General features: G+C 35.0%; 1 protein-coding gene across 4 annotated transcripts in view; it reads left to right on the top strand.

Moving 5' to 3' along the window:
* Positions 1-26,818, top strand: part of ANKRD28 (ankyrin repeat domain 28) — a 120,259-nt gene that overhangs the window by 77,904 nt on the left and 15,537 nt on the right. For all 4 annotated transcript variants that reach the window (XR_010784036.1, XM_066555055.1, XM_066555049.1 and 1 more), the window contains exons 4-17: positions 588-658; positions 3,509-3,709; positions 4,373-4,460; positions 7,534-7,676; positions 8,734-8,946; positions 14,796-14,874; positions 15,294-15,408; positions 15,827-15,909; positions 18,293-18,356; positions 19,667-19,735; positions 21,260-21,400; positions 24,642-24,753; positions 25,451-25,477; positions 26,292-26,366. Coding sequence is in view for 3 of the 4 variants with exons in the window: in XM_066555055.1 (XP_066411152.1) it covers positions 588-658; positions 3,509-3,709; positions 4,373-4,460; positions 7,534-7,676; positions 8,734-8,946; positions 14,796-14,874; positions 15,294-15,408; positions 15,827-15,909; positions 18,293-18,356; positions 19,667-19,735; positions 21,260-21,400; positions 24,642-24,753; positions 25,451-25,477; positions 26,292-26,366 (1,481 nt within the window). In the remaining variant the exon portion in view is untranslated. The remainder of the gene's footprint in view (positions 1-587; positions 659-3,508; positions 3,710-4,372; positions 4,461-7,533; positions 7,677-8,733; positions 8,947-14,795; positions 14,875-15,293; positions 15,409-15,826; positions 15,910-18,292; positions 18,357-19,666; positions 19,736-21,259; positions 21,401-24,641; positions 24,754-25,450; positions 25,478-26,291; positions 26,367-26,818) is intronic.

Below are 26,818 nucleotides of genomic sequence, written 5' to 3'. Positions count from 1 at the left end.
TCTCATGAAGAGAGGACCAGGAGGTACCAGAGTGGGCTAGGTGACCTGCTGGAATAGTGAAGATTTGTTCCCAAAGTAAGTCCCAACAGAAGAATCATCCTCATTCTATGTACCTGTCCATCAGACATGGCAACCACAAGGAAACTGTAGGTGTGGGGAGTAAATGCAGCCTCTTTCTATATTTTCATAGAGAATTTCAGCTATAATGGGAAACCATGAGATTTTTGTTGCTGTGTGAAGGCAAGGAGTTAATCTTTCTTACACAGCAGCCTTTTATGTGGCTTTGGAAGGGCAAAAGATTATAGAGGATGACCTAGTACAAAAATATGAATATATTTTGATGTGGAAGAGTATTATTGGGAGTGTTAAAAGAATTTTCTCAAAGGGTTGATTTCAACTGGAGGAAAGATTCCTTTTTTTTTGCATGAAAAATGCAAAGAAATGCCTAGAATAAGTAAATTCATTTTATTAGAATACGTAAATCGTTCTCTTTCTGAAAATATCTTCTTGAAAATATCTTCTTGAAAATATTTTAGTCATTCTGTAAATACCTTTTAATTTTCTGTTGTTTTTATTTTTTGTTACAGGAGCTAGAGTTAATGCCAAAGACAGCAAATGGTTGACTCCTTTACACAGAGCTGTAGCATCTTGTAGTGAGGTATGTTGCTCTTTTTGACTACTTTGTGTCAAAATAAAGCATCTCAAATTAACTTCTGTCGTTCATTTTTAAAAAGTGAAACTACTCCAAATGTTTGGAATTGCAGAACATTTTCACAATGGTTTTTTTAGCCTTTTAAGGCAATATATATATGTGTATCTATTGCTTAAGCAGTAAGAAAGGAGGAAAACTATAAACTTTGAGTTCTCAGCTTTGCTCTCTTTGACTTCCCTAGCAGAGGATTCTGCATGCAGTGTTCTTAAATCCTGTTTACTTCTGCTAAGGTAACCAGAATGGTTCAGCATGAGGGAAGAAGAATTAAGATTTAGAATAACTTTTACAGCATGGTCTTTGCATTACTTCATATTTTTTTACATGCTTGTGTGTTCAGTCATTGAAGAAATAAATTATTCTACTAAAGGCTTGACAGTGTCTTTTTTTAAAAGTGATTAATTAATAGTATTGAATATCACTTTAAAATTCTTAAATGGAATGTAGACTGTTTCTTGAAGTCTACCAGTTATTCAGTTGTGAGAATATCATAATGCAAGAAATTATTTGGTTATTGTTTCCCTGTGGTGGTTGTCCTAATAAAAAATTTAAATGCCTGTAGAAGATCAAAACAAACAGAGAAATGCTGATCTTGTTATGTGGAAGAGTTTATGCAAAACTATCTCCTTTGAGATCCTGAATCAAATTGATGTTCATTTTAGTACGTTTCAAATAAAGGTTTTTTATTAGTAATTTTTGTTTGGGAAGATAGGATTGAATATTTTAGTTTTGACAAGCATTGAACTTCAAGTGTTTGATCCATGAGCTATCTAAACAAGCCTTGTTTCAGTTTTTGCTTTTGAATTCCCTGGATAAACTGCAGTATTTTGTCACTAGCATTAATAGCAAAGTTATGTAGAGATCATGTTACTCAAAAAAACAGTGTTTGAAAATGAATCTTCAAGGGCTTCTTATTCCCAAATGCTATTTGTTCTTGAGATATTTTTAGGCTGTTCCTTTGGGAGCTGACCAAAGCACCAAATGCTGCATTCTTCAGAGCTGAGGAACAATAAAAGCTCTCCACATCAGTAATGCTTGCAGAGGCAGAGGAGTGCTGCAAACAAATTGGGATTAAATGATAACTTCAAGAAATGCAATCATGGTCATAGTTTTTTTTAAATATGGAAGATTTCAAACAAAACATTATTCAGAGGCAAACAAGACAAGTAAACCAGTCAGAGCTTGATAGATGCTTGTCAGAATTCTCTATTTATAAACACACTGAGTCATGGGAGCCCATGTACAGGGTTGATACATGTAGGCACTGTTTTCTAGCTGACAGACCTATATGGGTTTGGGGCACTGGATGAAAAGCTGTAATAAAAAAACTGCATCATGATTTCAGTAGAACATCTGGACTCTTGAAGTGAGGACAGCTGCAATTAAACAAGGACATTGAAACTTAAAAAATAGCTGCAGTTATGGATTTAGCTGTCAGCTGCACAAGTTCAGGCAGCTTCATGACAAGACAGTCACATTTTTATTTGTGTGTGCTTGCTGTATGTTGCAAATTAAAAAAAAAAAAACAAACCCAAGTAGATTCAGTCATGAAATTCATAAATGCACATAAAAATTAGATTCATTATTTTTAATTATTTTTATACTAATATTGTGATGCTTCCTTCTGCAAAAGGGGTAATAGCTGTTCTGAAATTTCCTTGTTCTGATATGGTATTTCTTAATATTTGGGTTAAAAAAGACAAGATGAAAATTTTATTAGTTTTTAAAGAATTAAACCTGCTTCAATTTCTCAGAGAAGACCTATTCAATATTCTCATTAAATTACAAGCCTGTGATGCAGTATTTTCACTTCTGTGTTTGTTCCTCTCTTCTTTTTTATTAACAGCAAAAGAAATTTCAACATTTTAAATATTATTTATTCTAACATAAATAGGACCAATAGTGGCTTAGCATTCTGCCCATGGACCTTGCTGTTGTGCCACAGTGTAATTCAGAATCTCTAGTAACAACTTCTGGTAACATGTTTTAAGTTCAAAGTGGTAATCAATTATTTGTGTGCTCAGTGACTGAGTTGGCAGTCACCAAAAGCAATTAGTGAATCGTGGGAAGGTCACACAGCTGATGCAAAATGCAATATTCATCATCATGTTGATACTGCCAGCACAGTTATTTTTTTATGCATTCCAATTGTGTGCACATATTTTAGTGGGATTTGTTTATCTTGCTGTAAGAATTACAGTCTTATTTGTCAAATTTTCACAGCTTGTACTTCTAACAAAAGGAAATGAATAATCATTTTGAGAGATGGAATTCAGTGCAATATTTTAAAACGGTTTTCAGGAATTTTGCAACAGTGTATGTTGAAACTTTTTGTGACTATGCACAGTTTTATTTGTGGTTCTCTAAATGTACATTTAACAATCTCAGGTTTGCCATTTGTAGACTTGGACAGTTGAAAAATTGTACTTGGCAGATTGATGGAAATTCATTTTATAAGTTCATAGTACTTCACTAATCCTTGGCTAAGAATTCCACTGATGGAAGAAATCCTAGGATGGTTTATTAAACTTTGGAAATCAGTGTGATTACAAAATAATTTTCCATGTGGCTTAAGGAATAAAAGACCTGGAAATGGTTGATTTGTTTAAATTATTCACATCCTTGAGAACATCCTCAAGTTTGGATTTATGATAAAGTACAAATCCCAAAGTGTCCCAATGATTATGTTTGCAAATGAACAAATGGTAAAGAGTTGTTTTCCACTGTACTGTCCTTAAATCCAGGGCTGTCATTTCTGATCTTTACTAAGTGGCTTGGTTTTTTTGTAAATGTTTTCAGGATGCTGTTCAGGTGTTGTTAAAGCATTCAGCAGATGTCAATGCTCGTGATAAAAACTGGCAGACACCCCTACACATAGCAGCTGCAAACAAAGCTGTGAAGTGTGCTGAAGCTTTGGTGCCTCTCCTAAGCAATGTAAATGTGTCTGATCGAGCAGGCAGAACTGCACTGCATCATGCAGCCTTCAGTGGACACGTTGAGGTAAAAGTTAATTTTCTTGTCTTCCACTTGTCATTCTGTCCCTCATATTTCTGATATTTCATTTTTGAGTTTAAAATCATTTCTCCCCCATTCCCTCAAAAATCCTCAACCTCTATTTTGTGCTTTTTGGTTTGAGTTTGTTTTCTGTATGCATCTCTGTGCAGAAAAGTTGTGGAAAATAAGTGTTACATCATTTTATTGAAAGTTTATTACAGTGTTCATTTTTCTTGTGACAGAATGAAATTTGTTAAGTGCAGTTAAATTAGTAACAGGTAAATTTAAAATGGAAAAGCCAGGATATTTTTCTGTTCAGTTAATAGCGAACATAGGGAGTTTGTTGTCACTGAAATTCAGAGGAAATATATGTAATAAGTTCTGACTCATTAGTCCCTTAGTAACCTGAAGATATAAAAGATTTCATGGCTTTGCAATATTTAACTAAGAAAGTGGTTAAGAAGTGGTTTTGTTGACATCAAGTTTTGTGCTCCTTACAGTCACTTCATTGTGACAGCCAATTTTTCAAACTTATGGAATATTCAAGACCCAACTCATTTAAATCCTCTGAAAATGCATACATTTTTGTTTTCTTCCATGGTTTTCTCTGTTGAGGCAAAGTTTTTTCCATTATGAATAGAAGATTTGTGTTCTTTTTCTCTATCTCAGATGGTCAGCTTACTGTTGTCTAGAGGGGCCAATATTAATGCATTTGACAAGAAAGACAGACGAGCTATACATTGGGCAGCATATATGGGTATGTACATATTTCAGTTGATTAATACTGTAGTAATAAAAAAAATCATCTCATGTTTAGTGGTTTGACATATTTCTAGGAAAAATATTTGCATTGTGAGCATTGAGTTGATCTGTGTCTGCCAAAAAACTGTTAATAGTATAGTTCAAATTGCCTTGTAAATGTGTATTTTGTGGTGAGGAAAATTAATTTGTTGGAAAAAGAAAAGTAAGGTAAGTAGTTTTGTTCTTTAAAAAGGAGGAGCTATGTTCATCAGTTAACAAGTCTAGTTACAGGTGAAAAACTTCGGAGAAATGCTAAATAAAAAGTAAGCAGTTAATACAAGGGACACCTGAAACAGAGGATCATTGCAGCATCCTTGGGGATTGTATTTTCAAAGAATATTTCATCTCTGAAACTACAAATTCTTGCCTCGCCATTCTTATTCCAGAGTGGATAATTATTGTTCTCGTGGTCTTGATCAATACCCTTTCAATACTGTCAGAGTAATGTTCTTCCTTCCCTTTTATCAGACTTGAAAAAAATTGAATGTGCCATTCAATTAGGAAGTGATCATCACAGCACTAATGCTCTTAATTTATTATTTGAAGCTGGATGAGATTGCACTTCAGGTATTTATACCAGTACTTAAAACCCCAGAAGTTAAAGAACAATCTTCATTATTGATCTAATGTTATTTCAATATTAGTGTTTTTAATGTACTTATATCTGCAAAACAATGTCTGTGGCAGTCTGTCCAGCCACCTTATTGAATGTGGTTATTTGCAAAATTTTGTTGAATGAAACTTGTATGTGAAGTTTCAGAGAACTGACAAGTGTCAATGAGAGGCCAGAGACACCTTCTGCCTTGTGCTTGCCTAGATGAAAAGTCTTCTGTTTTGCAAATAAGCTACATTTATTCCAATTTTAATCAGTGCTGTATTGTAGGCTATTTACAGGGAAGTCTCTTAATGAAGAGTGTTTGGGCAGGAAAAATGTAGTTTAATTGATGTTGATCTGCCTAAATTTCCCTGTAGACAATAGAGAAGAAAAATATTTTGAAAGCCTTCAGTCAAAGTAAAAATAATTATGACATTCTCCCTCACAATTTGGAGCCATTGTACATTGCTCCAATGTACATTGTTTGGAGAAAACCTTAAAAAGTTTTCCACCATGTAAAACTAACCATAAATTAAACAAGTTATGCTTTTCGTCACTCTACTATAAATAACTTTCTAGGGTGATGTCCATTGTTTTGCTTCCTTCCTGCTTTCCACCCGGCTCCATCGCTGTCCAGCTGCAAGGCTGGGACTGCAATGGACTCGCAGTGCTGTGTGCTGGTGTTGCCCTCACTGCTGCACCGGGATGTCTCTGCAGCACTTCTCAAGTCAAGTACCTTGCTCTTCCCTTTGAGAGTCTTCCACTGATTGCTGCTTGCCTTTTCAATGCAGGTCAGGGTTTTTTTTGGCTTTTTACCCTCTCTTTGAATTTTTTTCTGTCACTGTTCTGTTCACTGTCTCTATTCCTTTCGCTGCTTTAGATATCTTCTGAACTTCTGTTTCTCCTTTAGGGCTTGTTTTCATTCTTTTCCCCATTGTATTTGGGTAAAAAGATGAGTATTGTGTTTGCATTTCTCTTTCCCCTGTTTCCTACTATACTGAGATAATTAAGAAGTGAAATATTATTGCAGCACTTCACATTGCGCTGGTAAAGTCTTACGGCTTTGGTTGGTAGCTAAGGTGAAATGGTATTTTGTGTGCTGTTAGGTATGCAGCATAAAATAAGTATCACAGTGTCTGAGTGTTTATAAAAATAGCTTTGTCTGTATTCCTTTGGGTAGGCACTTCCTATTCAAACTTTTGCAAATTCTCTTAACTGTTTATGAAGCAAAGACCCACACTCTTTGTGAAGCACCTAAACTGAAAGGTGGATTTGATACTTTCTACTTAGATATCTGACTGGATAAGTATAAACATAAGTATTCAGTGTGTCCCTCACCACTTCTTTAACTAAGGAAAGGATGTCACCTGAAAGGTAAAATAAAGAGTCCCACATGGGTCAGTTACAAAAGTAAAGCGCCAAGTGTATTGTGCTCTGTTAAAGTCATGTATTTCTTTATTCAGCAGTCTTTGTCATGACTATCCATGTGCTTTCAGTAATTAGTTGTTTGGCAGTTAAATTAACAATAGAGCAAGAATGACAGATACTTGGCTACCCCATTTTCATGGCTTCTTAGCAGGCAGTGTCACAAGTGCCTGCAAGCGGAGGAGGAGCATGTGGGCATGGAAGGGAAAAGCTCATTGCCCTTTGCAGCTGGGGTGGGTCATGGTGCTGGCGTCCCTGGCCCAAAGCTGGCAGTGAGAGTTACTGCCCACCACTTCAGGGTGGGCTCCCTGCCCTCTCTTCTCTTTTCCACCTGGAACCTCCCCCATGCCTTCTTCATTATCCCAACTCTTACTCTTCCTTGTACTCTACTTCCATTGTCTTAGGAGAGCAGTTGATGCTTTTAAAAGGCTGCAGTTCCTCAAAGATCATCTCTGAGTCAGTCTTGAAAACAGAGCTTTACTAAACCATGTATGATGTGGCTTAACATTTTAAATGCTTTGTGGGTAAAAGAAGTCGGATTGGGGGGTATATTTTGATGTAAAAGTAGAATATTTTCTTCTTTCCGTGTTTGCATCAATTTTTCAAACTTCCTGTAAGATTTAAAAATCCTAATGGGCGTGTTTGGAGTTGGGGTGGTAGTGGAAGATTGACAGTCACATTGTCTCGCAAGTTGTTAATGTAAATTTGTGGCAAATACTTAATAATTACAAAGTTACTTTGCCTCTCTAGTTCTCCAGGATTGTGTTTTGAGTATACAAATTTATTTTTGCAGTGGTTGTTGGGTGGGGTGTATGGAGATGATTATTTTATGTTGCTTTTATAGTTCATGATAGGATTAGAAAACAAGAACAATTCTTTCTTTTTTTACATTAGGTCCAAAGGAATAGTTTCTTGATCATGTTATAACAATTGTGGAATTATGAAGTTTGCAAACCTGTGCTGGTTAATAAAATATGATGCTTCATTTTATTTGTCCTTATTATTTTAGGTCATATTGAAGTTGTGAAATTACTCGTGACCCATACAGCTGAAGTGACATGCAAAGACAAGAAATCATATACACCCTTACATGCTGCAGCATCTAGTGGGATGATCAGTGTAGTCAAATATCTTCTGGATCTTGGAGTTGATGTAAGGAAAAATAAAATTAAATGAGATTTTTTTTTGTTCAAAATACTCTTGTTAGTACTTGTAGCACACAGGTTAGGATATAGTGAAAGTACGTGAAGGAAGATCTCTCCAAGTACTACATTTTCTTTTATAAACCCTCATTTCTCTATTAAAAGAAAACCTCCTTCAGAGCCTTGCAGATTTTACACAATACTTGGAAAACAAATGTGTATTCAGTGGGGCTTTTTGTTTATTTGATATTTCTTGCTCTTAATTCACTGGACTGGAAGTCAGGAAATAGGAATTCTGAGCCTAGTTTTGCCACACAATAATTGTTGAAATGCAGGAAATTAAATGCTTTTGCCTCATTTGGTAAAATATACATGGAACTGACTTTCCTACGTGACATAAATTTTAGATGATACTAAAAATTGTGAGAAACTTCAGTACTGCAGTAAATGAGACCATATTAATATTGAAATGCAAAACAAATTAAAAGGTTCTTTAGTACCTGGCTGTAGAAGGAGTGTTAACAGTAAACTGTGAAACAGTGTAAGAAATCTACTTTGTGAATCATAATCTTAGTCTTGCAAGGCTGGAGATTGCAACTCAAGCTCAATATTGAGAAGTAGATCAGAATTCAGTGTCATGTTGTGTACAACAAGAAATTCTGTTTTTATATGTGCACATACACACACAAAAAGGCTCTTTGACCTCTGTTGTTAATGAAAACTTGCAATGCTGTTTTATAGAGGTCTGTGCTATGCTTTCTCTGTAGCATCTATGCTAATTGCCACAGTTGATATTTTTGGCTGTGTGGCTTCTCTTAGAGTTGCGTACAGGAAACTGGTGTGGAGACAATTGGAGGAGGTTGGCTCACTTGTAAAGCAATCATATCTTCCCCAGGACACAGATCTCAATCAACATCCTAGATCCAGAACTTACTTTTAATATCTGCTTTTGAAGAGTTCCAAAACATAATCTCGTGACTTGAGATTTTTCCTTTGCTAGAATTAAATGCTGCATTAAGTACAGCTTTTTGCATACTAACTAATCTTGGGGTTTTTTTCTCTTACAGATGAATGAGCCAAATGCCTATGGAAATACTCCTCTCCATGTAGCTTGTTACAATGGGCAAGATGTTGTAGTGAATGAACTGATAGACTGTGGTGCTAATGTAAATCAAGTGAATGAGAAGGGGTTCACACCTTTGCACTTTGCTGCTGCATCAACACATGGAGCATTGTGTTTAGAGCTCTTGGTCTGCAATGGAGCAGATGTAAATATAAAGGTAGGTGTATCCAAAGCCATCCTTTCACACTTAAAAATGCTATACATCTTTATCAGAGGTAGTTTTTTCAAACATACTTGTTTTGATAACACGGAGAAGTTCCCACTGATAGATTGAGTATTTGTTTGAAAAGTACTGCAGTAAAAATGAGCCAGTATGTTGCTTCAAGAATTGATCTGAATCTGGAAACCTCAATGGGATATATTATAGTGTCCAAAAGGATGAAGAAAAATGCCAATAATGTCTGGCCAGTTTTAATTATATTTAAATGTCAGAATTCTGTATGCTTTGTTTTCCCTAGTCTAGCCATGTAAGTAAGAGCAAATAATTTGAAAAAATGCAAAAGTATGTGTTTTTCTTATAAATAAGTAATATGAACAAAATCAGGGGTATTTCAGGGAAATGTGTATCACCTGTGTAATTGCTGGAGCACTTGAAGAGATGATAATGTAAGATCTTAGAATCTAATCTATCAGGGAGATTGGGGAAGAGTGTATTAAAAATACAAATGTAAGTAGATCAGGCCAATGGAAAGTCTCAAACAGCTGGTGTTTTAATTACTCCAGCAAAATTGTGTGAGCAGAGTCAGTATACATTTTACATCTCTGTTTGGTCACAAGTCTTTGACTGCAGAATAATCCTTAGAATCCAGCCTTGTTGTAGGTAGAGAGATGTAAGACCTTCTGGTTCGTATTATGTTGATCTTTACTCTAGTAATGAAAACTTAAGTGTGTTCAAAAATATTTAGTGACAGTATCTGGTGTCTTGGCAGGTTTTAGGCCTAGGGAGGTAGGAAATGGGTGTATGGAATGAAGAGTCCAAGTGTTCCTTATGTCATAATGTCTGGTTGCCTGAACTGTCACCCACATGCAGTATGACAGGAATTCTATGTTATTTAATTTTTTTAAAAGAAAAAGGAAAAGAAACCTGCTTAATAGGTTTATGCTTGAATTTCAGCACAGTCTGTGCAGAAGATGAATATTAGAGTAGCTGACATTTCTGTTAAAAATCTTGGGGTTTGTGTCACTTCACGTAAGCACTGATTTTTACAGTGATTCAAGCTGGTTTTCAGCTAACTAATTCCAAAATACAGTTTTATATCTATTGTTAATACAAAACTCATAGCCAACTGAAAATTTGAGAGTATTTTAAAAATAAGCTCTTTGATGTGGAAAAATCCTAAATGAATGTTCCTGCTCACTGATACATATATTTAGACATGCAGCTCATTCAATAAAAATGTGCATAACTCAGTTGTGGAAAAATTCATTACCAAAGTGCCCTGCAGAAGTAAGGAGCTGTGTTATAGGGTTTATTGCCAACTTGTCCTAAAATATCCAGGTCACAGTCCATTTATTTTTGTTGCCAGCTTTCTGCTCTGCCTAATGTCCCAGGCTGCATATGACTGAGTGTTCAGTGTTGCAGGCTGGCTGACTTTTGTCCTACATTCTTGAAACATCATTTTTCAGTAAAGTGTGGTCTGCCATGAAAATAATCCCACAATGTTAAATATACTTCTGATTATATTTGTGTGTTACTCACACAAATAAGAGCAAAGAAGAGCTTAGAGCACCTTCTAGTAGCTGAAGGGGGCCTACAAGAGAGCTGGAGAGGGACTTTGTGCAGGGGCATGGAGTTATAGGACAAGGGGAAATGGCTTCAGACTTTGAGAGTAGGGTTAGATTAGATATTAGGAAGAAAATCTTTGCTGTGAGGGTGGTGAGGCCTTGGAACAGGTTGTTCCAAGGGGAAGGGAAGTTGTGGATGCCCCATCCCTGGGAAGGGTTCAATGCCAGGCTGGATGGGGTTTTGAGCTACTTAGTCAAGTGGAACCCTGCCCATGCTAGCGGGGTTGGAACCAGATGAGGTCCCTTTGAACCCAAACTCTTCTGTGATGCTCTGACAAATATTACCAAGCCAAGAATTACTGTTTTTCTAAATGCAGGGCTGCAAGGGTTCATGATTTTGGGCATATTTCTGATGTAGAAGAAAGAAATGGACAGGGCTCCATTTGAGAACCAGCATTAGCTTTAGCTATGGGGTTGGTTGTAATTAAAATGTGCTGATTTTGTACATATCAAAATTCTTAAGTGCAAAATTAAGCGAGTAGGGCTATGTAGGGATTTTAAGCAATTATAGCTCGAAAATAGCATTTATCCCCACTTTCCTCACCAAGGTGTTTCTGTTGTAATTCTGTTAGTAGCATTTCTGTGGATTTATACCAATATGACTGAATTTGGCCTGTAAATTTGCACCTGAAGGCGTGAACAGCCTTACTTTGCATATGAAAACTTGTCACTTGCACTGTGAAAAAGTGCAAGAACTGAGGCAAAAGAAAATAATTTTTAAGTCAACTTCTACTTCCCTGGAAAGGCCTATAAAGATAAATCTTGGACTTAATCAGAAGAGCAATCCCTAAAAAAATAGAATATGTTGTGTAACTAAGAAAGAATTGTGGATTTAAAATGAGATGGAATTAGGGTGTTCTTACTAAATATTTATTGAAACCAAGCTAGTTCAGTTTCCAAATATTGAGGCTGGAGTTCAAAGTAGTTCTTAAAATGGCTCTAAGATCTATTTTTCATCATAATAATATTGCTTGTGTAGGCTGATTCAATCATTTCCTCCCATGTGCAGCTTTTGCTGTGATTTTAGAGGTAAGAGAGTGGATATGGATGGCAATGTAGGTGCAGACTGGACAGTACTATTACAGTTCTTCCTGCTGTGGATGACTGAGTAGGGAGAGCAAAAGGGAAACACTCTTTACTCTGGATGGCAGATAGAGAGGAAGTTCTTGTGCATATCTGTGAGTGCTGGCCTCATCTCAAGAAGGGATTATATAGCAGAAGAGAATAGAACAGTAGAAATATGTTATATGCTTTTTATCACCTCTGGACATAATTTCCTACTTGTTTTCATAGCCTTGTCAGTGTCCACTGTAGAACAGTGAATCTTATTAAGTATTGCTCATTACTGGAGCACTCCCTCCTCACTATTCAGGATTTCCATGCATGGAAGAACACATTGAAATGAGGATGTAATGGGACAGTATTAATTGTTTTATGGACCTCATTGCTGCTTGAAAATTCAGTGACCTAAATAGAAAAAGTTTTTTACTTTCATTGGTGGTACTAGAACATAAGAATTGTTGCTAGGGGGAGATTTCATTTGGAGGAATGCTGTGACATGATAGACCCATATTTCCTCTCCCTCAGTGAAGCTCAGTAGTCTGAGTACAGTTAATATATGAGTAATCACTGAATGAGACACCTTGTGCTGTGTATTATTTCTGTCTAATAGCAATTACTGTTCTTAGCAAATTTGCAATGATCTAAGTATTTTGTGGATACATTTTCTCTAGTGATAGGAGAGATTTGGGTGATTTTACCACATTTAGCTGAGTTTCAGTGAAGACAACGAAAGTTATCGTTAGCCCATAGCTGTCCTGTCATGTGCTGTGATCCTGTCTGATCTCATTAAATCACACAGCTGTAGTTAGCTTGATATTTAGAGAGAAGAACCTAAATACATAAAGAAAAGGAAATGGAAGCAAAGTTTAGAAAATACCTCCCTGCTTCTACAGTCCAATCTCCTGGCATCTCAGGAAATAGTGATTTGCTTAATAGAGCATTGATACTTCATTGCTTAAAGAAGTGTTTGGCTACTGGTTCTGTTTGGCTACTGCTTCTGGTCCTATATATCCTTTTCTAGTGTCTTAGAAGGCAATTCTGAATACTATCCTATACCTGCTTCTACATGGGAATTGTCTTCATTAAATTTTATACCTGTTCTATGTTTATGTGCTTATAGACAATTGCATGTTTTGTTATTCCTGGGCTGGAAAGGAACTTGAGACTATTAGACATGAGAGAGGCACTTTCATAAAATCCAGTCTTAGAAATCTATGTTAAGTGCATTTTTAAGTAAATTTGAACAGAGTAAATATAAAAATCTCTTCTTGTTTGTACTGTGTTTTTTCATTTATAAGTGGAAAATTATTCTGTAGCATATTTTGTTGTTCTTTTCAAGATCTTACCGAAGTTTTCTTGTGAGAAAACTTAACCACAGTGCTCTTCAGTTTCTAATACTGTCACCTTAAGTTATTCCTATGTCTTTGTAAGGTACATTATGAGATCTGTGTTTTTTCAGCTCCATCTTCTTTTTCTTCATTAGCCTTCCTATGAGATACAGATTTGTTCCATCTAAGCCAGTGAGACTGCAGGCTACTTTATCTGAGTCCTGAAATTCTGTCTGTTACTTCACTAAGCTTATTTTATATGATATTTTTTCTTTAATTAATAGAAATTAATAGATTTTATAGATTCTTTAGCTTAAAGAAGGATAAAAGTGAGGAGAAAAGTCACCAATGTCTAAGAGTTGTTTTAAAGTAATTGGGCACAGAGAATTTTAGTGGTTGGAAAAAGGGATGAGAACTGAACTGTAGGGAGAAACATGAGAGAAAAGTGGAGCACAGAGGTTGCTTGAAGAAGTTGTCACTTATGGTGTGTTTATTTGGCTTTTTCTTAAGGCATCCAATGACAGAATTAAAATTGATTGTCTAAATCCTCAAGAGGATTTCAACCCCATGTTCTGTGTTTATTTGCATCTGCTATGGATATGTGGATGTTGTCTTTTGGATTATTTATGGTCAAAGAAATCTGCTAGCTGGAAGAGCTAGAGATAACTTAATTCCTTATCAAGTGTTTTATTTCTTTCAACCTAGGTCTGAGAAGACAGTGTTTCACATAATTGTGCTGTTATGCTGCTCCGGGCAGTGACACAATGAAAAATTCCATATCCATCCTTAAGAGGGTCTTAGCAGACTTTCAGTGTCACATCCATAGAACCATGTCCATTTGGTGCCAAAGGGAGAGTAAAGATGGGAAGACACTTTTGCATATGACAACAATTTGTGATGTTTCAATACACGTGTTCCTATGTTCCCCTGCCATATTTGTCTGATTTAACTTTGTATTTTGTGAACATTTCATACTCTTCAAAGGCATCTTTGAAAACTTAGATGCAGTATGCAAGTGCATTCAAGGGTACTTTGATTTTCTGTGTTGTGTTTGCAATTTTTTGAATGCATGTGTAGGAACTTTTTTCTGCTGTAAAGCTTTCCCATTACCTGTGACAAGTATGAGAGGAAGATCATTCCAAAATATTAGCAACAGTAAAAATAGTGCTTTGATACTGAGCTGTTAAAAAGTGAAGTTTCCTTATGTGTTACTGTTAGCCTGCTTCAAGAGTGTCTTTACTGGCTGAATGATTAAGTGCACATCCAAGATGTGCATTTCAAATGTGTAGTACCTAGTAGGGTTGAATAGTTCTACCCTAGGATTACTTTTAGTTTATGATAAATTGCTTACAAACATCACTTTACAGAAATTTCTAGGAAACACATGAGCTTTGTAATGTGTTGTCTTCTAATATAATGTTTAAACCCCTCTAGTAAATACAGCTACTTTCTTTCAATAAACAATCTTAAAACATTATTTTATTTTAGCCTTGGGGAGGGGAGGGGTTGGACATAGACTTGTTGCTGAAATTGTGTGCTGTCATCATCCTCTCAAGAGTTATCTTAGGGATAACTGTGAGTGTGAGTGAGTGGGCATCCATGAGTTGTCACTGGCATCTGGAAGAGTGACTAAGAGCAGCTCTTGTGAAAAGCTTGCCATGTCATGCTGAACTTCTCATTGCCAGCATCTGTCTGTGCATAGAAACAATTTAAAGGATGGAGTGTAGAGAGAAAAGAAGTAAGAAATGTCCTTTTTGTTGGTTTTTCTTTTATCAGATCTGATTAATTGCTGTTACTGGTGATAAGTAACAGTATTTTTTTTCTCTTCCAGAGTAAAGATGGGAAAACACCTTTGCACATGACAGCGATCCATGGTAGATTTTCAAGATCCCAAACCATCATTCAAAATGGTAAAAAGGGGGAGGGAGTATTTTTGTCATAAGCTTTCCATTTTGGATGTTTTCATCCTCTTGTATTGGTAACAACATGCTGAATTTTTTTCATGTCCAGTTATAGTGGTGGAGTCTGGCATATCTGTTTATAAAGTTTGATAAGTTACACTGATGAACCATTTCTTTTTAAGAACGCAGGAATATGTATATAGATTTGTTTTCCATAACCCAGGTTATTTTCCATAATCCAGTTTGTCCCATAAGGTTACATAATAAAATGCTTTTCTCTACCATTGAAATCTGTATAAGTTTTAAATCCAAACTACTCAGTCACTGGCAATTAATAATGTTACTTAAATGATCAACAGTCCTATCTTTCTAACAAAGTATCTGAATGCCTGCATATGCCCTTACTTAGTAATTACTCTTTATTATAGGAGCTGAAATAGACTGTGAAGATAAGAATGGAAATACCCCTTTGCACATAGCAGCTAGATATGGCCATGAGCTATTAATCAACACTCTGATCACGAGTGGTGCTGACACTGCAAAGTAGGTAACTTTACTGACATGAATGCAAGCTGACATAATTTACAAGTGTATTTATTAGGTTAACAGAACTAGTGCAATTTTTAATATCATCTTCAACTTGCAACAGGAAATGCTTTGTTTATTATGCTGTGTTGTACTTGTAAGTAGCTAGTCAGTATATCACAATTTGTACCAAAACAAAGAGAAATAGGGTTTTCTGTAATGTATTTGAAGTAAAAGCCCTGAAAGTTTTAATAGGCTGTTGCACTGATAATGCATGCTGATAGCTTGGAAGGAAGTGTTTAAGATGTGAAGTTAGCTCAGTATTCTAATTAGGTGGTTTGCTGAACCCACCATGCATGTGCACTTTGGCACACAATCATGTTTGTTTTATTTTAATTGTAATGAAACTGTGATACCTGATTATGGTGTATCTTAGGCGGGGTATACATGGGATGTTTCCTCTCCATTTGGCAGCATTAAGTGGATTTTCAGACTGCTGCAGAAAGCTCCTCTCATCAGGTAGGACACTCTTTTAAATTCTTACAAGGTGCTTTGCACTTCATTGTGTATTTCATAGAATAGCTTTTAATTAAGTCTTAATTTAGTGATGCATAGAAATCCTTATAGTTTACTAGTACCCTGGGGCCAATGCTTGTTTTTTAATGGACAGTCCGTAGTTAAAGTGAATGCAAACTTTTGCAGACATAAGTTTAAAAAAAAATCCAAAATTAAATAATATATTTATAATTTCTTTAATATTGTGTTTGTGCATTTTGAGTTGGCCATAGGGGTGGGATGACTGGTTTAGACCATAATGAAACTTCAAGGAGAAAGATTGATAGTGTTTTTTATTAGTTTATGGACCATCCAATTTCCATTCCATGGTGTCTTTAGCTTAATACAGATCAGTCTATTCCCATCTATTCCTGTAGTGGGCACCTAATAGTTCTGAAGACTCTGTAGACTGCTCTCTTAAGAAACTGTTCATTGGTATTATGTTGTTAACCAAATGCAATGCAGACTGCACTTTTCTTTTGATGTTTGACTCCTCCCTGAAGATGTGCATGTTGGAAGGTCATTACTTCTCTTGTTGGCCAGAATCTTAGGTGAATTCTGAGCTCTTTGAACCAGTGCAGTTCTGAGAAGGTAGATTTATCCAAATGAAGCTTCTGGAACAGAAGAAGAAGAAGAATAAACTAAATGGTTCTGTATTAATCTGAAGACACTTAATGTTTTTTTGAAAAAAGATAAGTGGAAAGGAGAGAACTGGGGAAAAGGAAGCATAAGAAGCTGCTTCCCCAGCTTTGTACTGTTAGATAGGGAAACCTGGGAGAAGAACTAGAGGAGTATAACTGAAGCTACCTACTGGAAAGGTTTTTTATTTACTGTCCTATCATGGGCATACTTGCAAGGATTCACTTCAGGAAAGAACTGTCCAATAGTTGACAATATTTCAATTGGATGTGGTCAAAATGAGGGATGCTGGCTCTTTCTCCTTCCTGCACGTGCTGTGGTGCTGGCTGTGCCCTTACTGGAGGTTCAGTATGACAAAGGAAATCATGTGGAGGACTTGCAAGTGATTTCTGTGGCTTTTACATGAATTGAGAAAACTTGGATGCAAATCTAGCCTGGAGCAGATAAGGAATTGAAGAGAATGTTCAGCCTTCAGGCTAGAAAGACTACATACTGCCAAAGACTTTTAGGATGTTCTCGTGGTGTGGGGATTGGTATATGCAGAGTATGTGTCCTTTTTGGGGTTGGGAGATGTCTCTTTTATGTAAAATAAAGATCTCTGATTTTTAAATTCATTTTTATTCATATGCAAACCTTAACAAAATGTCACCAATCTGCCTTATCCCAGTACTGAATGACATTCAAGTAGTTAGTGATGGTAGACAAGCAACTTAGGGATGTGGAAAGGCATCAAAGGCTATTCTTCAAACCAAGCTAGTAAACTCTCCTAAATATATGCTATAGACCATTCCCTGTTGAAATGGGATAAAAGCATAGTGGTGCATACAAAACCTGTTTTAGGGGATATGGAGCAGGAAAACAGTCTTGAAATAATAGTATTTTTGAATAACATGTCTTATGTTGTTCATTATCTACTGTTGTTGAACAGTTCTTAAAAAAAACCCAAAAACCAAAAAAACAGCATTCCCAGGTACCACAAATAGAGATTTAGTAAATAAGTTACACTACACAAGAGCAAAACTCTTGTAAGAGTGTAATAGTTTTCTCAAACCAAAAATGTAGCTTTGAAACCTGATTTAAATAGTAATCTTTCTGTCAAAATATATGGGTGGGTATGGAATTACACAGCTAGTGTTTGTGATCTTGGATTTGAAGTTCCATAGCTGAGCCTTCAAGGAAAGAGAAAACTCCAGTGTTCTGCAAAGAGCTCCTCTGTAATTAACTGCTATTTGCAGCCATCACTCCAACTCAATAAAATTCTTTCTTTGGGACTAAAGCATTAAACTCAAGCATAAAATTTAAGTAGCTCCTATATTTAGTAATACTGACATCCCCAAAAATTATTAATCTCTGCACAACAGTGATAAATTCTAGTGTATTCGTGAATTTTCATATGACCTGCATATATCTTATGTTCAATAGTGACTGGCACTGAAATATTAGCAGGTAAATAGAATGAGAAAGAGCACAGCCTCAGTGCAGCTACTTGTCTTTTAGCTTACCCCTTTCAGTTTTATTTAAATGCCTGTTTTTCAAAACATTGGAAATAGCAAGGACATGTTTCAAATGAAGAAAATTTTAATGCTTGAATGCTCTTTTGCAAATAGCTGTTAAGTTTGCTTAGCAAGCATTTCTCTTAACAGCAGATGACAGCAGTTTTGTGGAAGGTGATGTTACATAATGATTTTACAAAATATTTGCTTTGTAGGTTTTGACATTGACACACCAGATGACTTTGGCAGGACTTGTCTTCATGCAGCTGCAGCTGGAGGGTGTGTAAAAAAGCATTCATGCTTTCATATTCAGTATTTCTTTTTTCAATTGCTGATCATTCTTGTTCTTTTTTCTATTATCTCCTCTCTGTTTTTCCTGCCCTCTCCCCTTGGAACTTATGTAAACATGAAATTAATTTCAAGATGGATTCTATCTGCAAACAAAAAATTAATTAACTGTTCAGCTCAATAAGTCATTGCTGGAGTACAGTGTCCAAGTGTCATCAGCCTTACATTAGATTTATATTTGGGGATGAACTGATTCTTTTTTTTTTTAATTCCCATGGATGATAATAAAATTTTTAGAATTTACAGCACTCTAAGATGGCATGCCCACCTCAGATCACTGTGGGACATGAGATAGAGAACAGCAACTTTGGGAAATTTGTTTTTACCAAAACCATAAATAAAAGGTCAGTCTAAATAAAATAAAAGCAATAATTAAATTCCAGAGTTTAGGTGGATGAAGTAGTCAGAGCTACTTGCTCATCACTTGAGTTGTGATCCATATTGATTATTGTTATTGTATTGTAGGTTTTCTATAGCAGCTACTCAAAATTGCCTGGAAGAATTGGGTAATAAATTTCGTGATACACTTTGTGGGACACAAGAACTCCATGATATTGCGATTTTCATTTTTCGGTTTGAATGTTGTTTAAGTAATACTGTTAAGTAATCATTCTAAGTCAAAAGTATTTCCTAGATACATCCTTGTTGCAAGTGATAGAAGTTAAAATGCTCTCTTCATATAAAAACCAAATAATTTGTGACACATTCCCTCACTCATCTTCAGTTTAGGAAAGTTACCAAAAATAGTGTTTAAACAATAAACAATATAGTATATCTCTTATGATGATCATATTTTTATTGAAAATTGATTACACTAAAAAGCAAAATATGTATGTTTCAACTTACATTTGGCCTTAAAAAATAGGCAGTAAATCTTGCCTCTGTGCTGGAATCATTGTGGGAAAAGCATGTGACATACAGGTGTTATTATTTATTTCTTTATAAGAATTGAATTATTTATTGAATTAGGTTCATGTTTATGTGCTTTATGCATGCCAATTGGTATCAATTAAATTTATATATGTGGGTTTGAAATAATTTATATTCCTTATTGGTTTGAGCTATAAATTATGGAATCTATTTTACATACAGAAATGTATATATCAAAAATTCCACATTATAGTTCAGTTCCATTAACCTAACATATGAGATGTTCATGTGTAGTAGTTCTGATATTTGTAGAGGCCAATATTAATGAAATAAAATTTTCAATCACAAGTAATAGTGTATTAATTTAATAGGAATTTGGAGTGCCTAAATCTTCTCCTAAATACTGGTGCAGACTTCAACAAAAAGGACAGATTTGGAAGGTAAGACATTCCAGATTTGTACATTGGAAAGGGCTGTTAAAAGTATTGCAAAGTCTGGGTTCCAGTTTAAATGTGTTTTTTTGTGATATGATGTCTCTAATAAAACTATGTTTCAGCATATGTTCTCAAAAGTCACAAACATATTTTGTAGTCCTCTTTTGTTAGGTAGGTGTTTAGTCTTGTTTTTAAAGACTGAATTTCACTTTCAACTGTAATTTTTGTGAACCTTCTTTCCTTATTACATGGATCTAATATGTTTAAATTGCTCTCATCCAAGGACATTACTAATGTTTTCCAAATACTGTATTAGTCATATCTATACATCTGTGGCTATTTCTAAGCTCTTTTATTAATATACCCAGTATTTTATTATAACTGCTTCACCTTTTTCATTTCACAATATCGATCCCTTTCTGCTTCCCCATTTGAGCTCTGAACTCTTTGGAATGACATTAATTTCTATTTTTAGTATATGATTATTTAAGTTAAGATGACAGGATCTGTACTCATGTAAAATCTCATGTCACATCATGGAAATTATGATTTTCTGGGATGTGAAGAGCAGGAGTAGGACTTAAAGAAAATGTTATGGAGCCAAACTTGTATTTTGCTTTAAATTCCACTTCCATTATTTCCTGAGAAAGGAACAACTATCTGTCACAACTTTTGTCATCGAAAGTTGGGTTTCCTTTTGGGTTGGATTTTGGTTTAACCTTCATCTTATATAGAGGAATTTTTTCAGGAGATGGAAAATATTAGTTTAAAATGGGAAGAAATGGGAAAAAGACATTTTAAGGGAGAGGAAAGAGGCTGTCTCCTCCAAATCAAGATATTTATAGCTGCAGTCTCTTTAAAAATAGAAAATAAAATTCTGAGTCATATTGGTCTTTTTAAAATTTTAGTTAAACTGGCATATTTAGGGAATTGTTTATGTATTTGAAGTTGGGATAAGGTTTCTCTGAGATTATACATCAGTACTAATATTTCATGGTTTTGATACAAGAAGACAAGATATATTTAACAGTGCCTCTGCTACGTCAGTATAGATAAAAATAAATAGTAACATTTTCCTCTCTTAGGCAAAATTGTGCTTTTTTATTAAAAATGTCTGTTTGTGCAATTGTTGTATTTTATTTGTGCTATATTTAGTTGTTGTGCAGTTTTTGATTTGTCCATATTTTTCCATGTGGCTTAAAATTACTTAACAGAAAATGGTATTTCTAATGTAAACTGGATTTCCCTCTCTAAGTTTACACAAGAAAATTCAAATAAAGCTTCATTTAATATGAAGTTTGTGCATATTTTGGCTGGCAAATAAATCCACTATATATAGTTCAGCATTGTTAAGTGGTCCCTAGAAAGTGGCCCTATTCTTTGGTACTATGATGATGTATTCTTCACCACAAATACTTACTTACATATGTAAGGAGGATTTAAGTTTCACTTTATTTTGCTTTTTCTGTCTCTATAATATTATTTTGCTGTTATTTACCATTGTACTTTTTATTTAAATGTGTACTAAAGAACTCCACTCCATTATGCTGCTGCCAATTGTAATTATCAGTGCCTGTTTGCCCTTGTGGGATCTGGAGCTAGTGTGAATGACCTTGATGAGAGGGGTTGTACACCTCTGCACTATGCAGCTGCATCAGACACAGATGGGAAGTAAGTGGCATGCTTTGTACTAAAGCCTTTCTCATTAGGAACATCTGAGCTGTGAATTTCATGTGTGTTCTGCCTTCAGATTTGCCAAATGCATTTCTTGTATTTTTAAAGATCAAACTTGACAGAGGTCTGTGCATTGTATATAAAAGACTTGATGTAACAGATTTCAGAGGAAAAAATGAACAGCAGGAAAATGAATTGTAAGAATTTTATGTCCTATAATGCAGATGTCCTAAATCAGGAATTAATTGGGAATAGAGTTCTTAATCCTATCTGCTGTGCAGTGGTTGAATAAATATCCTTTGTGGGGGTTATTAAGTTGGTTGTGAGCAGTAATTTTCCCTTAAAATCAAATTCTGATGAAGGATGGATATTAACTTGATATTTCAATATAAGATGCTTTGTCTATTTGATGTTTGAGTAAATCACAGCTGTAATGCCAAACATGACTATCTGTCGATAGTGTAATTTTTTATTATATAGTTACACTTGTATTAATGAAATGCATCCAGAATCTTTCATAAATCCATGATCTCTTGCATGTGTTTATTTTCCAATGGTTATATTTGATATATATATTAATGACTTAAATGCTTATATACAAAGTGTATATAGGTAGCACCAAAGTGATGATGACTTAAGCTGCAGACATTGGATATATTGAGGAGACAAGAAGAGCATCACTTCTTGTGCACACACTCACATATGCAGGTCGTGGTGTGCAGCAGCACATTCCACATGCACACAGTGACACCTTCCCTGGAGAAGTGCTGCTTCGTGCCAAATCACCTTTTTTTTTAATACAGCACCTTTTAAAGGGTGAGATAGCAATAAGAATGAGGTGGTGTATAACTTAGATTGGGTTTTGAAGGCTAAATAAAGAGTACTTTTATGGCCATTTAACTTATATTTGAACAACGTGCCTTTTTTATGTTAAGCCAGATTTCAAAATTAAATTGTCTGCTGCTCTTTAGAAATAATATCAATTCCTGCTGGAGCTTGCTGAGATAATTTTACTTTAATTGCCCTCTTACAAGTTGAGCTAGGATTAATTTTAGCTTCACAGTTGCTCTGAAAACCTCCAGACTATAATGGTTCTTCAGATGACATCGTTTTGCCATCTGTCTTACAAAAGGCACGAGCAGGAGTGATGATGACAATGCTGCAGAGTTTTGGGAGGTAACTCAAAGCATCATCTCTGGAGCCCATGGGCTGCTGCCCTTCTCATTAACATTTGGGTCTCTGGAAGACAGGCTGCAAAGCAGAATGGCCTGAGGGGAAGCTTTTTATATTGATGCCCCAAGATGAGTAATAACAGCTGGAAAACCAATACTGCTCAGCTCATTCAGAACAGGAATGAAGTTAAAAATGATTACTGGAGTCAGAATATAAAGCCTGGGAAAAACATGTCAGGAAACCATCTACATAAAATTCCAAAAATATTTATGCAGTTTTATGGTCTTTGTTCAGACATCTTTAAAGACAGATTGTAGAGACACGGATGTTTTTGTTGAAAATTATTTTCCGGTTTATTCCTGTTTGAAAGTACTTCTTTGTATCTTTAACAAATGCTTTTCATCTGGAATAAACACCATTAAGCCCCATTTTACCAAGACTAGAGAGAAAAGCATGATTTCATAATTTTCTCTTTAGAGGAGAAAAAGAATGTTGCTTCTATTTATGCTTTTCTAATGGAAAATAAATAAAATAAATAAAGAATAAATATATGAGAAAGAAATTTAATTTACCTGGGCTTTCAGAAAGTTTGATTAATATCCTCTTTAAGAGACCTGTTGAGGACAGTTAGTTGTATGAAAGATGCAGGAGTAATCTCTCTCTTGGATGCAAAAAAACATTGAAAATAATTATCTGGTTTGCACCGGAAAGATTGGGTACTTGGGGATTTGTAGCAGACTTGGCTCCATGCAGTGTATTTAGTGTATTGTAGAAATTTAGGTAGCCAAAGCCAGTGACATGTAACATTTATTAATCACCCATGAATGGTAACGCAAAATTACTGATGCAAATTAAAAAGAAAGTTAGATGATTGGACAAATGAAATGTAAGAACTGTAATTCTTACTTAATGAGACAAACTGATTTCTCTTTGGGTTTTCATAAATCTCATCTCATTTTAATTCAAACAAAAACATGCAAGCACAGTTGTCATTAATGAAGTCTAGGCATTTATTATTTACTGGACAAATAAAACCTGAATTGATTGGTTCAAAACATAGATATGCTTTACAAGTAGCTTTTTATTAGCTATACTGAACTAGTTTTAAAGTTGCATCTTATGTTACATGTGTTATTCTTTAAAACTCAAGAAATTTTATTTTTCTCACTACATACCAAGTCCTTGTTTATGCTGGGCAAAAAATTATGCAAGTGAGAATGCACCTCTGATAAGGAAATATTTAGTGATCCCAGAGAAAAGAAGGGATGATGACCTGATGTACACTTCAGAATAACGAATAGCTTCACCAGCAAGTTCAAGGTCATAATAATGACTTTGGAAAATGTTGCTAAAATTACAGTCATCATAAAAGTATGAAACATCAGGGTTATTGCTTGCAATCATTAGTGTGCACACATGGAGTCTCTTAAAAACAGAAAACTAGGGAGAGGGTGAGCTGACTTGAATCCCCCATTTCCCATCCTCCCAACTGAATGTGGATGAAACTGGGCTGATCATATTCTGCCCTATAAATTTGTCTAGTGAAAGTAAGGAATGGTGAGAAATATATATATGACAACAACTGAGTATTTACTGTATAAACAAATTTTAAAAGTTGTGTCTGGTAGTGCATATGTGTGTGTGTGTGTTATTCTTGTATGCTACCGTGGGGATCTGCTTCTCTTCTTTACATATAACATACAGAGAAGAAGGGATTAATGCAGAAAAGCATACAAAATAGCAATCATTGATATTAGCAAAGGTAACTGCAGTTGTGTTAGCTGGAGGAAAATAGCCATGAAATACTAGTTTTAACCAAGTCAGATAACTCAGAAGATGCAGGATGTCTGCAGAGAAGGATTATTTCAAATTTTGAAGTTTTGTTATTGACCTTTATGCTTGATGTAATGAGGTAGTTTTCTCTAGTCCTAGCCAATATTGTACATTAAATCAGTGTCCCTGTGTGCTGTATTCTATTTTCCAGTTGAATTGGAACAATTTATCACTTAGCATTAAGTTGAAATTCAGCATTTAGATACATGGTTGCATATGTCAATTTGAATAGGTGCCTGGAATACTTGCTAAGAAATGATGCCAACCCTGGGATCCGAGACAAGCAAGGATACAATGCAGTTCATTACTCAGCTGCCTATGGTCATCGCTTGTGTCTTGAATTGGTAAGAGAACATATCCTGGGTGAAAGGTGTCACTGCTGCTCTCACAGGGTGTGCTGCAGAGGCCAGGGGATTCCTCCACCTTGGCTGTCAGCTGGGTCAATACTGGATTTTCAGTATTTTTTTATAATTTTATAATTATAAAAAATAATTATGAAATAAAATTATAATTTTCAGCCTCGGTGCAGATAAATTTAAGCATTTGGTATTCCTAAAATAGAAGCAAGGTGAGGAGCTAGGATGCTAGATACTGGCTTAAAAAGATGAAAAATTCTCAGATGACAAGACAGCTAGTTGAAGATGTGGGATATTAGGTGTTTTTTGTGTCTTAATTTAAAATACACTACTTTTTTTTTTTTTTTTTTTTTTTTGCTGGTGGCTGAAATAAAACAACCACAAGTTATCCCACTGAGAACTTTTAAGAAATTTCATGAATGTCATTTGAAAGGAGCAAATTAAAAGGTGGGGAAAACCTGTAAAGAAAGGATGCCTTATAAAATAGTTCATGCAGTTACAGTAACTAGTGGCCACAGAATAGAATTTCAGATAATAAAGCCATAGTTAGTTTTTTATTGCTCCCTTTGCAAAAATATGTGTGTTATTTGATATGCTGTCTTTTACAACTTCAGTATTTTTATTAAAATTGCTCTTTTATATTGAAATGTATTCAAACATGAATTTTGGATGTTTTTAATTACAGATTGCAAGTGAAACGCCTCTAGATGTTGTAAGTCTATTATTTCTCACTTTTTAAGTATGACTATAGAGCAAAAGGGAACATGTAGTTTTAATAATACTGCTTATTTTTTAGACTTATTCAGCCGTTTCTTCAATGCATGAATGTATTATTCCATTTCAACTATAGTTTAGATTAAATTGGATTTTACAATTTTAAAATGGGAAATTGTTTTTAAGCCAAAATACTTTGAATGTTTTAATTCTACTAATGTACCTAATTAAATATACTCTTGAAGAAGACCCAGAAGTAAAACTTCAGAACACATCTCAAAGTCACAAATAGAAATGTATATACATAGATATTTTAATGCTATAATGCTTTTGCTTTTTTTGAGTCCATTTTTTCTCTCTGAGAATTGTTTTCCTGTTCTGAGAAATCCATCCTGCTGTCTGGCCTTTCATATTGTATTCTGCTGACTTTCACCTAATGAGAATGCTTACTTGGCTGATGTTTGGGGTTTTTTTTCCTGCTGCTGTTGTCACCTGTCCTTGTCTTCCCTTTGTATTCATTGTTCATATTGCTACTTCAGAAAAAATACTAATTTCAATTTCGTTTCTTATTGAATTATTGCATTATTATGCAAAATTAAACTACTGGGGTTGGAACATGAATATGGGGGAGATGTTGTAGTTGATTCAGACTCTAAAATGTTGAAGATCAGGACATCTGTAATTCTATACTATTCTTCCTACTTTTTCTCCTTTATTTTTCAATCTGTGTATATGGGAAACTGTAGCAATTATTGCTGAGTGTTTTCAAAAGTGAGGGGGTTTTGCATTCACTCTGACTTTTTCTCTCTAAGCTGATGGAAACATCAGGTACTGACATGCTGAATGACTCAGACAACAGAGCACCTATAAGTCCACTGCATTTAGCTGTAAGTTCTCAGTTCTTTAGTGATGACAGCTCATCTGGTAGCAGACAGTTGCTGCACAGGTTTATTCATTCTGGATTTTTTCAAAATAAGTTAATAAACAAAATGCAAACATATTTACTAATATTCCTGAATGAGGTATACAGGATGATTTTTGCATTTCACTTGAAATTTGCTTCATGGAACAGCTTTCATGTGGAATCTTCTAATTAAAAGCTGTGCTAATGAAACTTTTATAAGACTTGTTCTATAAGTAATTATGGCTTTTTTAATAATTACATTGTTTTACTCTCTTAATTGTTTAGTATGAGAAATGTTTGTCCTCAATACTTTAGGAAAGATTTACACAAGGAGTAGTGTAGGACAGTGATGAAATTAAAAAATATATATAAAAAAATATAGAAAAATATTCCAAATACAGAGTAACCAGCTCAATGTGTAGCTTTGATCTTTTC

Source organism: Molothrus aeneus, chromosome 1 (assembly GCF_037042795.1).
Source record: "Molothrus aeneus isolate 106 chromosome 1, BPBGC_Maene_1.0, whole genome shotgun sequence".
Classification (NCBI taxonomy): domain Eukaryota; kingdom Metazoa; phylum Chordata; class Aves; order Passeriformes; family Icteridae; genus Molothrus; species Molothrus aeneus.
This window is presented reverse-complemented; position numbering and strand designations above follow the sequence as displayed.